General features: G+C 39.5%; 1 protein-coding gene across 3 annotated transcripts in view; it reads left to right on the plus strand.

The window, feature by feature from the left end:
* usp54a (ubiquitin specific peptidase 54a) overlaps window positions 1–17,552 on the plus strand; it is a 98,605-nt gene that overhangs the window by 68,418 nt on the left and 12,635 nt on the right. For all 3 annotated transcript variants that reach the window (XM_041789743.1, XM_041789745.1, XM_041789744.1), the window contains exons 13-19: window positions 832–1,501; window positions 2,959–3,083; window positions 3,332–3,499; window positions 6,301–6,420; window positions 12,440–12,629; window positions 12,975–13,861; window positions 15,687–15,784. In XM_041789743.1, coding sequence (XP_041645677.1) covers window positions 832–1,501; window positions 2,959–3,083; window positions 3,332–3,499; window positions 6,301–6,420; window positions 12,440–12,629; window positions 12,975–13,861; window positions 15,687–15,784 — 2,258 coding nt within the window. The remainder of the gene's footprint in view (window positions 1–831; window positions 1,502–2,958; window positions 3,084–3,331; window positions 3,500–6,300; window positions 6,421–12,439; window positions 12,630–12,974; window positions 13,862–15,686; window positions 15,785–17,552) is intronic.

Here is a 17,552-nt window from a genome sequence, read left to right on the forward strand (position 1 = left end):
GAACTTTAATCACAGAGGGTAGAGAATAACATGAGTTATTTTAAGTTTTTGTTTAAAATCCTGTTATTCTTTTAGTCTTTCTTAATCAGAATTACTTATCACTTTACTATTTTGAGAGAGGAAATAATACTGCTGCAGTTACTACATACTATTACCCCCACCAGTATTAATAAAACTTATTGTAATATTGATTAGAAGTAGAGTAAAATATGGGTGGTGAGATGTTGTTATAAAAATAATGCTAAAATTGTCAGCATATTGTCATTTTAAGCTTTTCAAAATGCAAACCAAAGTTCCTAACGTAACTAGATCGTGTTTCATAAATGTTGACAAAATGTGAATTCAAAACAACAACAAAAAAAATCCAGACAGTATAAGCTGCTTGGTATGCACACACTTATATTTTTTTCCTTAGCATTTTATTCCTGTTGTCAAAATTCAAGTAATTCAATGGCTTCACAGTCCAGTTTTTCCCAACAAAACTGAGTGAACTGGATATTTTATGGATTTTATATAGAAGGGGAAGTTTTGCAAAAAATATCTAATGAAAAACTAGTAATAAACCACAAAACGAACTCAAAATGTAAGGAGGATTACTTGTGTTGCTGTAATCATTTCCTTAGTTGCCATTCATTAAACCATTTTCTCTTTATCTTTTTTGCTGCTACTCTTTTACAATTTTACCTTTCTATGCATTTTTTTTTCTGCATTGACCTTACATTTTTTCTGTCCCCTCTCTTTTCCTTCACTTCTCTCCTCTGGCTTCCATCTATCCCTCTCCTTTCTGCTGTTGTTTCCTTCACTCCCCTCCTCCATCTTTTCCCTACTTAGGAGAGACTTTGAAGGAGCAGAAGGTTCCCCGCCACCTCCCCAAACCTTCCTCCTCCTTTTCATCCTCAACCAGTCGCCTGCGAGACTTGAGGGAGACCATGAGCAACATCATCCACAACCGACCCCTCTCCTCCTCCTCCTCCTCTTCTTTACCGGCTGCCGTCCTCTCTGAGATCACCTCCTCTACCAACAACCACCACCTTGCCAACGTTACTGCTCCTTGCTCCTCTGCCAGTAAACCCCAAGACTGGGAGGCTGACAGCACCAGCAGCGAGTCCAAGTCCAGCTGCTCAGGGGGAGGAGGGTCAGGGAGGTACAGGCCAGCATGGAGGCCACGTAGAGAGGCGCTCAACATTGACAGCATCTTCACAAGAGAGAGGAGAAGACAGGCGGGGTACAGCCCACTCGGAGCTTCCCTGCCAGAGGACAGTGGAGCTGCAACCACTGAGGCGGTAGACGCATCCCTGCAGAGCCAGAAGATTGTGGCGTCCGTCATGCCGGGCTCCTCCTGGACTCTACCTACCTCCTCCAGCAGCCACAGAGCAGGAGGAGTGGAGCTGCCTCCTCCTCCCCCTCCTCCACGGCTGATCCAAAGGATGGAGAGCGGATACGAGAGCAGTGAGAGGAACAGCAATAGCCCAGTCAGCCTGGATCTGAACCTGGGAGACAGGTGGGAGCACAGAACTTTCTCATTAAGTTCTTATAGTAACCTAATACACCACAGGATAGATCTCAGACTGAGAAGTATGATAAAGAACTAGAGAGAGTAGTCTGGTGTTACATTCCTCTTTAGACACCATGATTGAAGTGTAACATGTCATTGTAACTATGACCCTGTCATTACCATTGTTTCAGCTTTTTGCTACTGATGTTATTCTGCAAGCTTTATATTTGATGCATTGTTTACAAGCCTGCATGACTGTCATCCACTGTGATAACAAAATAAGACATTTTTAAAACCATAGTTGTGTTTTTGGGGGGATTTTATAAGACATACTTTTTCCTGACACATTTCAGAAATCTAGGAGTGATTTTTGACAGTCATCTAAGATTTGACAAACAATTTAACAATGTAGCTAAGACAAGCCTTTATCAATTACGTCTTCTTGCCAAATGCGAACCTTTTTGAGCCGTCATGATCTTGAGATAGCTATCCATGCCTTAATAAGTTCCAGGCTGGACTACTGAAATGAACTTTATGTTGGCATCTCCCAATTCTCAATCAGATACAACTTGTGCAAAATGCAAAATGCAGCTGCACATCTTTTAACAAACACAACCAGACGAGAGCACATTACTCCCATTCTCTTTCCCCTTTATTGGCTTCCGGTCCATTTTTTGAATTGATTTCAAGTTTTAATGTTTGTTTTTAAAGTGCTGAATGGCCTTGCTCCGTCCTATTTATCTGAGATTTTAACTGTTCGTGAACATTGCAGGGCTTTGAGGTCATCCAGCCAACTTTTGTTGGAAGTGCCTCGGTCTAAATATAAACACTGGGGTGAACGAGCCTTTTCAGTTGCTGCATCCAGGCTCTGGAATAATCTCCCTTCTGAGATGCATGTTATCTCTAAATTTGGCCTCTTCAAATCTAAACTTAAGACTTACTCATTCAGGGTGGTTTTTAATACCGAGAAGTGCAGTGACTGTTTTATCCTTTTAGTCTGTATTTATAAATGATGTTGTTTTGTATCTTTATGGATTTGTCTTGTGCTGTGTTTTAATGCTAGAAGAAGGCAACAAACCCATAAAAAGAGCTCTTATTCACTGCCTAGCATAAGTCATGGAAAAGAATCTTGTTCAGTGTTATGTTTAAAATGTCATACTTCTTGCAAGTCTTACAGGTGCTGAAACATAAATAGACTAATTCTAATCATGTTAGACTAATATCATATAAACTACACATCGGCTACATGTATACAGAGAAAGCGACTAAAATAATCCATATAACACATGTACTTAGAAAGTTTGCATGTTTGGAAATGTGCTACAAGACTGCATTTACCTGGGGTGGAAATGTTGCTAGACGAGTACTTCAGGAGGTTAAAAAGGAGAGGCACAAAATATTCAAACAGTAACTAGCTTCATCTAGATTTACTTACCTGAATCTCTCCATGTGCTTCTCCATAGGGAATGTGCTGTGAAGAAGGCTCCATCCTCCTCTTCATCCTCAGGACCGGCGTGGAAGAACTCGAGGTCAAAGAGCAGTGGCGCTCTGCTGCAGGAGCTCAGCTCCTCCAGCAAGGGGAAACTTGGTACGATAAGTCTGTATGTGTGTTGTTAAATGCATGTTCAAACAACTAGTGTAATTTTTATCATGATTGCAGTGTTACTGTCAAACCAGACTGTTCTGAATGTCTCAGACGAGAGCCTCAGTTCACAAAGCAGATGACTTAAACATTTCATCATCAGTGCTATCAATCCCAGACAGTTCAACAGTTTCTGGGCCATCTTCTGTGACAGTGTTGACTATATTGACAGTTGTGTGTGTGTGTTTGTTCAGCAACGCCCCCTGCAGGCCGCAGTGAGCTGGACGAGCTGCAGGAGGAGGTGCAGAGGAGGGCAAGGGAGGAGGAGCAGCAGAGACGACAGGAGAAGGAGAGGGAGGCAGCACTTGGCTTCAATCCTCGACCCAGCAAGTACCTGGACCTGGACCAGCTGCAGATCCAGGGTACAGAAGGGCCTATGCTTTCACACACACTTTATTCTTTCATAAAGTTATACTGAAAACATAAATAATAAATAATAATGGCATTTATCTGAATTCTATACTTCTCTAGCTGCAGAAACTTCCACCTAAAACCTATCTATATCAGAGTATAGCTCAATCCAAATTCACCACAGGGTCACCGACCTCTCTGTGTGTAATATATGTGTGTTTTTGTGTTGTGTTGAACAACAGGAATGTTCCTCATTGAGCCACTGAAAGAGCAAAACTCAGCAGATGGACAAAAGATAGAAAGACTCACACCGTAGTGTAGTCCGTTTGTGTGAATGTGTTTATGGGTGTGTGCTTGTGAGTTTGTATGTGCATGTATGTCTAGTTATGTGTAGAGATTTACCATAAAATCTAGAATATAAACGGCCCTCGAATATACTGTAAAATCTGGTATACTTGACGCATGTGATTAGTCACAGTTAAAACAATAATAATATGCTAGTTATGGACCTTAATTGGTCGATGCAATTAATGTCCATAACTAGCATATTATTATTGTTTTAACTGTGACTAATCACATGCGTCAAGCATGAAGCTGGTGAATAACTTTATTTATAAATCCAGGCTTTCTGCTTCAGATAAGCTCACATAAAATTTACCTCAAAATATGACAATTCTACCGCACAAAGAGGAAGGATCACTGGCTGCCTGCTTCTGTCAGGCTTTAATAATGAGAAGGGCTGATGGATTCATAAAAGTTTTTTAGGTTTATAACGACATTGTTGCTGCAAACATTGAGAGATAAATCACAGAAAATTATAGTTTTAATTTGTATATTTGTGAACTGGTCTATTTCTGCCATCAGATAAAGTTTCAGTGCCTCTCATTTGTTTTTAATGTGTAATAGCACAAGTTCAGTAATGATACATATGATGTCAGCAGTTAAATCAGGAATTGTAAATTCATCCAGTATTCCTTCACTGAAACTGAAACTGAGTGGCAGTAACTTAAATATTTGGCCTAACTAAATATTTTCTTTATCTATAAAGTCAGTAACGTGTTTACTAGGGATGCACGATAATTATCGGTACTGATAAATCATTCACTGATAATGCATATATTTTACATATTTTTATTGTCCCGATAATAAAATACTAACTGACAAAATCCACCGATAGCAAAGGCGTTTGTTTTCTTTCTCTCAAGACCTTTGAAACAGCAGGTGGCTCAGCGGTACATGACCCGCTGCTAAGCAGCAGAGAAGATGAGGAGACAGCCTCAGTGCTAAGAGGCTTAAAACATGGTGGAGTTATTCAGTATTTACGGGGAGGATAACACGACAGTGTTTGTAAAATTTGCTCCCCAAGATCCCGAAGAGTGGAATAAAGTCCTCGAGTTTTAACACAGCGGTCACTTAAAAGTCTTCATCCTAATGACATTAAAACGAAGCGGCAGTAGCCATTAGCCTTAGCCGTGGGCATTAGGACCAAGCCAAAGGCTAATACCAGGCAGAGTGCTGATTGAGCAGACATTGGAAACTGCAGAAAGTTTGCCAGAGCCAAAAGGCGCAATGATAATAATGACAAAATCAGTATGACAGTCTCCTGATCCACTGCTGCTTTCATACACGTATCCACACGTATCCCTGCCTGCTCTGTTTGATGTGGTTTTATTCAGTCTGATCAAAATTAGGAACAGAAGTTTAGCCACAGACGATGGTGTACGTCACATTTTTAAACCTATTTCTGATATGACTTCGGTCAGTGCATATTTTAATCTTTATATACTGTAAAACATCAGCTCTCTTTTCTCTTTTCTGGCTTGTGCAGCAAAAAAGAAAAAAAAAGAAAAACAGACCCTCAAACATCTCCATTTGTTAAGCATGACAGCCTGTTATCATTTGGTTTCATGTCTGATTTGACATGAGTCAGCTGAACTATTGTTTAGTTGATTGAAATGTCAAAATTGACCACTTGTCAAGATGCTTTAATTCATTTCAAGGGAAAGGGGGAAAACATGTCAGTTATTTGTATATGTTGTTCTTTGTTTGGTACTAAAATGTTTAACAAAAAAAGTTAACTAAAACAACAGTTATTAAGTCACAATTGTTCTTTGTTTTTTGATTTAAACACGAGTGATGTCAGTTACAATTAGTTATAAATATCTTTGCTCATCACATATTAACCCCTTCTTTCCCCCAGCTGTGCATAAATACATCAAATAAACTTCTTTCTTAAATTCATCAATTGGAAAAAAATGATCGGTTCTTATCGGTTAACGGCCATCAGGAGTAGGAAATTTTCGATACCGGTTCAAAAAAATATTTAACATGCATCACTAGTGTTTACCTTCTTTAAGCTGTGAGTGTATAATTAACATACACTCATGTGAGAGCAAATTGTCCAAATACTATTGATAATGTAAGAAGAAAATGTTTGTTCTGACTAGTCTAGAAAAAACTATAAAAACTGGTTAAAAAAACTGGTTAAAATCCTAAGCTACAAATTATCGAGGCACATTTGGCACAATTCTCTCTCAACCTTCAATTTTGATTTGTAGAATAACATTTTAAGCAGCATTTTGTCTCCTGATGTAGTTTGATTTTTTTTTTCTCTAAAGGCCAGATACAGCTAAAATTTAAAATACTGAAATGTGCTAACTAAAACTTCACTTCAGGCCAACCCTCTACTGATGTAATTGCAGAAAATTTAGCAGCTTATTTGACCAAATAACAAAATATTTGTTTTTTTATGACCTTGGATGCAGGCTCACTAAATGTTTTTATGTGTGATTTCCATGTGTTGCTGCTGTAGGTAAAGGCGACAGCTTTGAACGATGCGTGTCGGAGGCGGAACTTCTGCTGGACCAGTCTGTGCGTCTGGAACAGGCGGGGGAAGTTGCAGCGGCACTATCAGCTGTTAACGAAGCAGTCTGTAAGCTTCTTCCACTTGTATCTCCAATCCCACCTCCTCAATTTAACACACACTCACACACGAAAATATTCTCCAGGCCTGATTAACAAAAAGGATTGCACAGCTTCTGAACTCTCTAAATCTGCACAAAGAAGGCAAAATAAACAGTTTGACAAAGCTCTCACAAAGGGTTAAAGCCATAACTCCACTTTTACACTTTTAATACTGAATTTTTGACCATGGATGAACCTAAAGGCCAACATTTGCAAGTGAGCTGTTCCAGAATAATATTAGATGATGGATCAGAACTAATCTAGGTGGATATTTCAACATACTACCAATTAACATCGGTGGAAAGGAAAAAAGATAGAGGATTTTACTGTGCTTTAAAGTGTGGTTTTGCTGCATAATGTTTTTAATTCACCATCATCTTTGAAATGTCTAAATCACCACATATCACTGACATGAAATGACCTTGGCCTCCATTAAAAATGAGAAAATTAGATTTATTTTTTTTTAATAATTACTGAACACTGACAGAATTTCTAAAAGGAAAATTTTGGTTTTGCCTGAGTCTTTCAGATGTTCAAAAACCTGAAAATAAGCAGCATTTCAGCTTAATTGATACTGCTATCAAGTTTCACAGGTTTATGATCATTTTATTATATCAATGGTGTAAAAACAATCTGCTCTTTCAAGGGGAACATACATTGGAAAGCATTGAGAGCTTTTGCATCTAAAGTCTCAGGTTGGGTATTGTTTGGGTTTTTTTTCCTATAGCGGTGCTCAAACAGTACTTTGAGAGCAGTACTGTTGCTTAATCGTACCTTAGTCAAAACTTTTAGAAGGAAATGAACATGTCAGTGATCAACAACTTTAAAAAATACTATTAGAATTGTAAAGGCAAGTTTAAACTTCAAGTTGGACAATATATTAAAGCTTGAAATTAAAAATCCACTATAAACAACTTCAGACAATTAATTAGTAAACCTTACCAAGCACTGATAAATTGTTCTTTTCGCTAACATCTCTACCCTCTACTCTGAACTAAATGTCTAATGACCTATTTTTAAGAGTCTTTTTTAAATGTCAACAACTCATTGGTTCATACTCTGTTTAAATTTTTATTTTTTGGGCTATTTTTAAAGTAAATTTAAATCATAAAATAAAATATTATAATAATTAAAGATGATCTGTTGTTGATGTGCGTACAACTTAATTTCCCCCTGCATAAATCAGGGCCCGGGCCCCCAACCAAAGTTTAGATTCACCCCTGCTTTGAAACCAACGAACGCGTTACGTGCATCAGGTTAACAGTGAGCCTCAGGTCAGAGAGGTTTGTTGATAGGACAGAGAGGGCAACAATAACAGGGAAGAGAAGGGAGAACATTTTCATCCAGGTAAAAATCAAACAACTTTTGTTTCTCGTTCAAGGATTTGATCCACAACGGTGCAGAGACGCTGCTGCATGCGTCTCTGACTGCTTTCATACTGTTAAAACATTTCATAGTAAGACCAACACATGCCAGAAACAAAGTTGGAAAGGACAGAAGGTATTGCTAGAAGTTCCTGCCTCGTCTGATTGTTAATATTATATCTTTTTTGCAGAGACGAATTGCTAAAACAGTGTACAGCACTCTCTCTAATTTAGGGCTTTCCCTTATTTATGATCCCTCCCTCCCTCCTTGGTACCATTTTGGCACTGTAGGCTTAAATAATTCAGAGAATTAGCTTTAAAAGATGCCATTTGGGTATGGGATAACAAAAACAAATTGTACTTTAATTTAGATAAAGACTCTGCCAAAAATTCTCCATTGGCGCTGTGTCAGAGACACCTCATCAAGTAAATAAGACAAAGATGCACTGGCGTGGAGAAGAGACATTACTTTACGGCGAAAGCACTTTAAAGACGTTCATGCGCCACTTAATTGAAATGAGTGTAGGTATGTGTGGATTACGTTAGGTCCGAGGTACTTTGTGCCTTTCATTTCACTGGTGGGGTTGCATTGGAGTGGAGCAGTACCGAAATGTGGCACCAAAATCTTTGTTTTGATTCCGTTTAGTGGCAACATGTATTATCAGACATGTTTTCCACATGGTTCCACGTTGGTACTAGATTTCGGTAATCATCCCAACAACTACACACAGTCTGTTCTGTTCAGCCTTGTTCCTGCCAGGATGGTGTAAGGGGCATTTTATTCACTGGATTCCAATGCTAAATAAATACTCCCATCCACAGATTCCCTGTGTGATGCACATTTTGCACACAGATAGTTTAAAAAGCTTGAAAAGTCTGCATTGGATGTCTGCAATTCATTTTATGAAGTGTAAAACAAAGAATTTTCCAAAGCAATGTCTCTGTTAAAAAAAAGAAGCACTGAGTAGACCAATACTAACGATAGAAAACATATCAGTATTCTGACCAGTTTGCTTGGGACACACAATTTTGGATTTTACCGATATTTAAATGTAGTTCAGATCTAGATTACTTGAATACCTGTCCCTAGTTTGTGCTTTGGTATCATTATCCCAGTTTGTTTATCAGATCATAAGGCTGATAGCAGTGGCAAGTGATGTGTCTATATTATTACTAGTGGCTGCACTCCGTTCTCAGTGAATTCATCCCCCAGTCTTCCATATTATCTACCAAATAAACACATCATAAATGAGGTCACCTCACCCCCGCCCACTAACCTGCTGCTTGGTTGCTAATGGCAACCACAGTCATCAGAGTGGCTTGCTGATAACTGACAACAACACTGAGACTTCAGCATGTTTGTGTGTAACATAATTCACGCACATGCACACTCTAATCATTTAGACTACCCACATCTTTTTCTCATTTCATTTGTTCTGCCAGCCACACTTCCCCAAACACAGGCACAAATACTGCCTCATCCAGCAGACTGTCGTCACTGCAGCAACAAACTCCTCAGTCATTTCTTTTCATCAACAAAAAACCTGCATGATGATCAAAAAGGGACCAAGACGGATAAAAAGAAAACACTGGCAAGCCACTAAAGACAAGATGATTAAAGAAAAGCTTCAAAAATTTAAACGGAAACAGCAGGGCGAGAAGCGGACCAGTGAAAGGAGCTTCAGCAGATCAAAAACCTCCTCTCCTTCAAAAGAAAGCCCTTACAGCATCATTATCTTCCAGAGTTCTGTTTGTTTACAACATTGAAAGGTACAGCGACTGTGAGACGCAGACAAGTACTGTTTTTGTGAAGTTCCTAGTGAAGAATTCTTATGTCAAAACTGACATTTTCAGACCACACAGTAAATAGGAGCTTCTCTGCAAACTGCAGACATTCAACGGCTTTTGAGTGTCCCAAATCCATTGGCAGTCAGTAAAGGAAAGTGACAGAGGAGAAAAGATGTGGGTTTGTCGTTATCATGAAACCGTACACCAACGCAATGGATTGGAAAAGATCCATGTGAATTTCACTGGTGTCCCATTTGTTTAAGTTTCTTTTCAAAGGCAGCTAATCTGAGCAGTTGCAGGAGTTTTTAAAGTTCAACTTTGCTGCTTGTTCAACCAAACAACATGTATCTCTTTTGGTTTTGTTTTTTGCAGGAAGAGCTTCAGCTTTGAAATAGCATTTGATAATGTCCTTCCCAATGCTAGCAAAGAGCTATGTTAGTGCCAGTTTCTCATTGTGTAAATACAAGAAAAGGATGAGTTCATTCAGCCATTTGAAGTTCTGTCTTCCAAGTCTAAAAGCACAAAATACTTTTTAATGTCCTGATCATGAAAACTCTACAGGGGGCTAGCTAGAGCTGAGAATAAAGGTTTGGATTCAGTGGTGTGGAGCCGGGTTTCCAAAAGACTTACTTTGTCCTCCAGAGCTACAAATAAGCATTTAATACACATACCATTATCAGTAAAGGAGGACAGGGAAACACTGAACATCTGGCACACTGAGCAGGAGAGGTCAGAAGCAGACAGTGAAAGCGAGGCTAAGCTAGGCTAATTTGTGGTAAAGAGGAAAGGGAGGCAAAGAGAAAAGCAGCTAAACTGCAAGGGGTGCTTGCTGTTAACTATATGTACGCCTAAATGCACAACAGCTATAAAACAGTAGAGATAAGTGGTAGAAAGAGTAAAAAATGTAACTGTAGCACAATCGACGCTTAGAGAAACACAACAACAGAGCAACTACACAAACAGGAAGTGAGCACGTCAGCCGTATTGGTGGATGGAAACGTGAGGGGAAACAAACTGAAGCCAAAACAGCAGTTTAGTTTTGGAGTTTTTTGAAAATCTATAAATATTTATGATTTTGTCATGGTTCCAGTTTCAAACCAGTATACCAAGAAGTCCTCTGAGAGGTATGAAACACAATTTAAGCAACAGGGAGGTTTGCAGATTGTCTCATCCAAACAGATAGACAACTCTCCAATTATAGTAGTAAGATTTATGTGAGTCTGTGAATTTATGCCTCAGCCTGGACAGGCGGGGTGAGTGCTAGCCCCCATCAGGGTACCTCACTCTGTCTCTGCCTTCCCCAGCATCTTGCTAGTTTATCTCTCTCCTCACACTTTAGCAGTCTTTCCATTTTTTAGTTTTCTCTTGTTTAGTTTTCTGTTCTGGAAAAGTCATGCCAAACGTCTTCCATTTGAGAATTATGGAGGCTCTTTGCTCTTTGGAACTTTCACTGCAACAGAATTTTTTTTTGTCTGTCTCTGAGCTCTGCCGACAGCTCCTTTGGCCTCATGGCTTGGTTTTTTGCTCTTATATGCATTGTCAGCTGTGAGGCCTTCTACAGAGAGGTGTGTGCCTTACCAAACCATGTCCAATCAATATAATTTACCAGAGGTGGTACTAAATTTCAAGTGTCATTACAAAGGGTCAGAATACTTATATTGATGTAATATTTCAGTTTTTCATTTTAATAAATAAGGAAAAAAATGTTTTCACTTTGTCATGATGAGGTACAGAGTGTAGATTAATGAGAATAGAAGTTAACCTTTTTCGACTGTAGTATCAGGCTGCACCATAACAAACTTGAAAAAAGTGAAGGGGGTCTGGTTGGTTTCTGAATGCACTGTACTATTCTCTATGAATAGTTTAGATCCTGCCGTCAACATTTGTGCACAGAGTTTTAAAGCTCTTTGTGTAAGAAACGCTGATGGTGACTGCCCTCTACAGGTTGAAACCTGGCAACTGCAACTAAATTTTTCTATTGGCTGAGTTGGTAGCATCTGACATCATCAACCTGTTTAGACCCAAGTCACCCAGTTCATTTTTATGTTAACAGTGTTTTTAGTTGGCTATTTCATTTCAGTGCATTGTAAATGTGTAAATAACTTTAAAGGTGCTCTAAAGGCAGTTAAAGAAATACCAGGGTAGACGCATTTCAGCCAAACTTCTAGAGTTTAGTCACTCTATAAATTAAAAAAAATGTGCGACATCAACAGTATCAGGGAAGGGTTGTGAGTGTGCACATAGAGCTGAGAACAACATACTCCAAGGGGAGTTTGACCCCTCGCTTTTTACAGAAAGTTTATTTTTGTTAGATCATTAAAATGCTTGTTTAAATACATTCAACACATTTGAATATTTTCATTTTTCTGATTATCTCTCATGAAAAAAAGCTCATGTATATATGAAATTAAGCAGGTCCACAGCATGAGGGATACGTACAACAAAATTTAATTTTTCTAAACCACAAAAGACACAAATTTAAATAAACTAGAATCATCATCTTCGTTTCAGTCTCTTCGGCAAAATGTTCTTGGTTTGATTAAATTTTTTTCATGTGATATTTTCAAAATATGATTTTAACATTTCATTTTTAAGAACAAACACGTTTCATTTGTCCTTTACTACTAGTGTTTCTCATGGCCGTCATCCCATTAAAAAAAACACACACCATCATGTTAGTGGTATGATATTTTGATTTTGGATGATTATTTGTTTTTAAGATTTTTGCATGAAATCATCACAAGTTAATTTCTGCATCTTTCTTTTCTTTTTCATTTTTTATTCTTTCTCTCTTTGTTTTTGTATATTTTCTGTTGACATATGACCTGGCTGCAGCCAAACTGCAGCTGCTGGCGGCTGAGAGTGGAGCTAGTAGTCACAGCCGGCTGCAGCGCTGCATGAGGAGAGCACGCAGTCTGCAGCAACGCATGCAAATGCTGCAGCAGAAACAGCAGGACTCAGAGGCAGGCACACAACAACCAGAGCAACAACAGGAGGAGGAGCAGCAGCTCCAGGAACAGCCAAGGTATCACCTGTAGTTTGCTCATCCAGTCAGTAGACTTGTAGTGTCACATGTGTACGATATTTCAGCTTTAAAGCTTCAGATTAATCTTCCCTCTATTTTGGAAAATTCTTCTTTGGCTTTAAATTAAAAATAATTCTTCTGAAACCAAAAACCCATTCATCGCCTACGGACTCTGAATTGATACTCAGATAATTGGGTAAACTTTGGTAAGAGATCACTTAAGCTCCCTAGGAAACCCTCACACAAGTCAGTGCTCCCAAACACCACCATCTGCTCTTAACACCCTGCAGTCCAACAAATACACGTTCTTACCCAATCTCTCTCTCTCTTTCTCTCTCCTTTCAGTGAAAAGCCTCTCCCGCTCCAAATACTTCTGACTGAGGGACAGGGGGACCAATCAGCTGCCAAACTGGACCAGCAGGCCCCACCTCTCTCTTCCTGCCTTCTCAAGCCCCTTCTTCCTGGCTCAGTTGGCTCCAGCTCCAGCATTGGTGCCGCTACAGGTTCATCCAGAGAAGAGAGCAGAACCAGAGGTCCTTGCTCTCGCTTTGGAAAACCTCTCGCCAGCACTGGATCTCTCCCAGCTGTGTGTGTGGACCCACTGGAGCAGACTGAAGACTTTGCTCCACGGCCTCCACCTGAGGAGGAGGAACTCCCTGCGAAATGGACCAGAACAGCCCCTGTGCCCATCCCAACAAGGGAAACCCCACAGCACAGGCCCTACTCACAAACCCCATCACCTGTTGGTTCCGGGGACAGGTGTCGTCTGATGAAGGAGGAGGAGGAGGAGGAGGAGAGTTACACTTACCCTCAGATCACACACCCCCAAATCTCCAGACCAGCCCTGCCTCCTTCTGCTAACACAACCAGGAACTGGACCTGCCTAAACCTCGACCATTCTGATGTTGTCGATTCCCCTGTTGACCAACCAATCAGCTCTTATTCCCCACCAGAGTCCCCCTCCATTGCCCCCCCACCGCCTGTGAGCCGACCCAGTCTGAACCCTTCCATACCCCCAACTCATGAGTACAGAGCAACCATGCCTGTGGAGCGATGGGCAGAGAACGTCAACAGATACTATGGCTCCCAGAATGCAGCAGGAGGAGGGGGAACAATGCCAGATGAGGAGTTGTCAGAGCTGGACTCTCTGTACCAGGCCAGTCTGCTTGCTCCCAGCATGCACCGGGGCAGCAGCAGAGGAGTAAGTCCTCAGCCAGCCACAAACAAACCAGGTATGATATGACACCCAAAGATGTTTTTGCTGCCCAGACACTGAGTTTAGCTTTCTACAATCATTAAAACAAGATAATCGAGGCTCACTAAGAAAGTTTTTGCAAAGACTCCAAGAAAGGGCATATCAATTCTGCAAGTGACTTAATTAATTGAATATTGTCCTGGAAACCACTTCAGAACGAAAGCTTTATGTGAAAACGCAGGTAGCTCAAGATAAGCCTTGAAAAGGATCACGCTTTCTCTTTAGAAAATATACTGGAAGTGTTATCATTTCTACATTTCAGGCCTCAAACTTGTTGACAGACTTAACAGGATGCTTAGCAAGTGCTGTCCATCAATCTTTGGCTGACAGTGCTCTAATTCAAGATAGTTTGTAGTGTGAGCCACTTTTTACCTCCGCCAAGGAGGTTATACGATTATTAGTTTGTTTGTTAGCAACATAACTCAAAAACACCGTGAATAGGAGTGAATAGGAATGAAAAACACCACGGAGGTAGACACATGGTAGAAGCCTAGAGTAGAAGCCATGGGAGAAAAAGCACAGCTAATGCTGGTGAAGGCTGCCTGGTGATGTCAGAAAAATCAAATTAGATGAGTAAATTTACCCCCAGAAATGTGGTAGAAGCTTTAGGAGAAAACGCACAGCCAATGGCAGTGGAGGCTGCCTGGTGATGTCAGAATATACAAACTAGATGACTGAATTTACACTCATCACAAAGTTTGGGTCATACTGAAGATTTTTTAAAGGATTCTTTACTATTGGGAGATAGGGCTATTTGCAGAGGTCTGCACTTTCTGAGTGCTTTTCTAGGTTTTAAATGTTAATGAGCTGTCTGACTCCACCCCTCTCAGGAAATGGATATGGCTTAATGGAGGTGGCACTCCAGCTGCCAGCTGAGAGGAGCCTATTTCAGACTCCTGTAAGACTCCTGTATAATAAAAGTCATCCAAATCAGATTTACAAAGATCAGGTTTTACAACACATAAGCTGTTCTGAGCCATATAGTCAAAAAAATCAGATTCATGTCGCTTTGGCCTGCACTGTAGATGCAACCTAATTTAAGCCTACCAATAGTAGAGTCTGGGGCTGAACAATTTTTTCTCCCCCAATACTGAGATTTCGATTTAATACACAGCTATTTTTAGGTAATTGTAAATACTTTGAGGTTTTTTTTGCTTTAAGTGTTTGGTTTTATCTTGTGTAAGCTCCTTAGTTTTTGATACAATAAGGTCAAGAAAATTTTCATCACAATTTCCTTGACCTTAATGTGCCAAAAACTAAGGAGGGCGCAATAAAGCAGCGGCCTGAGGGCATTAAAGTTAACTCAGATCAAATAAACGGATAATAAACAATTTAGGGAAAAAAAACTTAATGTGATTTTTGCTCCTATTGTAAATTTAATATCAATAGTCATAATCAAGGGGATTTTTATGTTATTCTCATTTTGATTAAGAATTTAAATAAATATAAACAAGAACAGTAGGACTTTTGTAAAAATTGTAAAAGACACTTGAATGTTTGGATTAAACTTTGGATTAATTGCTTTTGAACCAATTTTATTGTATTCAGTATACATTGTCATTAATGTATCTATCCATATGGGGGTTTCTAGCTATGCGCCCCCTGGAAAGTCAAAGCAATCTACTCAACTAACCCAAAGAGCATTTTTTGAGCAGAGCCTTCTCCACTAAGTAAAACTGTGAAATCTATTTTGCAATAAAATGGTAAAATGTATGACAGGAGTGTTCTTAACTGTAACTACTGTTGTGACTGATTCTAAAGTGCCTGTGGTTCCTAAAAGAGTGTGTTTGTTGTGTGTGTAGGTGTGAGGAGGATGCTGTCAGGATTTGGACGTTCAAAAACACCAACAGCTGAGATTGAGAGATACGCCTACAGAACACCAGTTACACCTACTCATAAGGTACAAATGACTGTGTGTATGAATCTCTTTCTGTGTGTTTTGTTTGTTTATGTGTGTTTTGGCCATTCCCTTTAATAATGTGTTATGTGATCGTTTGCTCAAAGCAATTTCACAGCTGCCAAACAGCTACATAATCTCAGTTTCATCACACCCCTTCCCGGGCTTGTGAGTGTTTTAGACTTCAGAATAATATATTTCAGATCTTGCTGTAGTTAAAAAGTTTGAGGTAGGGTTTTTATTCTTTGCAGATTTCATCCTTCATAGACAGCAGACCCAAAACTGATCTAGTACAGAGTAAACAACTGACTAGTGTTTTTTGTGTCTTTTTTATGTGTAAGCAGCTGTAGAAATAACCACTCAATCTGTGCACTTAACAATAAATGACTTATTTCTAAGCCTCATACATTTCAGTCAGTGTGAATTTGGGTTGACATGACAAAAAGAAACAAATCTATTGGTTTGGAGTTAAAAAGAAGTGAGTTTAAACCCTCTGTACTGCTGCTCTGACTTTTTTAGATGCAATCTGGGATTGCACTTACCTTTATTGTAGATGCACCAATCAAATGTCAACCAATCATTGTCAGCTGTCTAAGCAGACTGGCCAACCACTAAATCAGCTACTATAACAAAACATAGAATATGATCATCACTGCTAACAGTCTCACTCAAAGGAGATTAAAATTGGTATTCCAGTTGCTTGTGTTTTAAACAGTGTTGTGCTTTGCTTTTCACAAGTCCAGTAGTTAAATGAAGCCTGAATTTTAGCATGAGACTGCACGAAATGTGCACAAAATAATAAATTCTAGCAAGTCTGCCTTTCATCATCTAGGAGAACACCTATGAATTTACAGTCCTTCCCACAGGAAGTGCAGCAAAGTTTGCATGATTGAGTACAGTATGAGTTTGTAAAAATATGGTTTAAACTTAACAACAGTTTGGATCATTTATACACCAACTCTATCTTATAAAATAGCTTGCAACTTGACTACTATAAGCCTTGATTATTACATCATACCTCATTAAATAATGTTGCTTGTTAAAATGGAGTGGCTGGTCAAAAATGTTTGCAGCTGGTAGGTTTCTGAATCCACATGCCACAGTGGCAGGTTTACAAAAAAGTGAAATCCCAGCCCTGACTAGCATGGTGCTTGATAAAGGAAGGAGGCTTAAAAAGAGGGCTGAAGCTACAGCTTATGAAAAATAAATATTAGCGACTGGAGTCAATGAACAAACCTTGCCTACATGACAAAACAAACAGTTTTGTCATGTAGGTAAGGTTTTTGGCTTCTCAGCATGACAGCAGCTGAGCCTGGATTTAAAATCTGCAGGGACACAATTTAGATCTGCCAAATTTCATTATCACTGTCAGCCTTATTGGGAAATTAATACGCACATAAGACACATTAAGGCAGCCTGAAAACAATAACAAGAAACTACAACTAGCATCTGGCGGTTATTTCCCTTTGTAAGGTATACAGTTGCTAAAAAGTAAAAGCTCAGTAGCTGGTAAAGCAGCACCCAATACCTCTAGAGCCCTTTTTAAAAAGATTAATTTTTGTGCTTTTTATGCCTTTGTTTAGAGTGTTGGACAGTGGGCAGAGTCAGAAATAGGGATGGCAGCTTGGAGGCGAGACATGCAGGAAAGAAGCCACAGGCTAGACTTGAACCCTGGCCGCCAGTGTACATGTAGAGAATTTAAGAAGAATATGCCGAACATTCATGTTCACAATGAAATTTTTTGATCTATCGGAAAGAGCCATGGATACAT

Source organism: Cheilinus undulatus, linkage group 6 (assembly GCF_018320785.1).
Source record: "Cheilinus undulatus linkage group 6, ASM1832078v1, whole genome shotgun sequence".
NCBI lineage: Eukaryota > Metazoa > Chordata > Actinopteri > Labriformes > Labridae > Cheilinus > Cheilinus undulatus.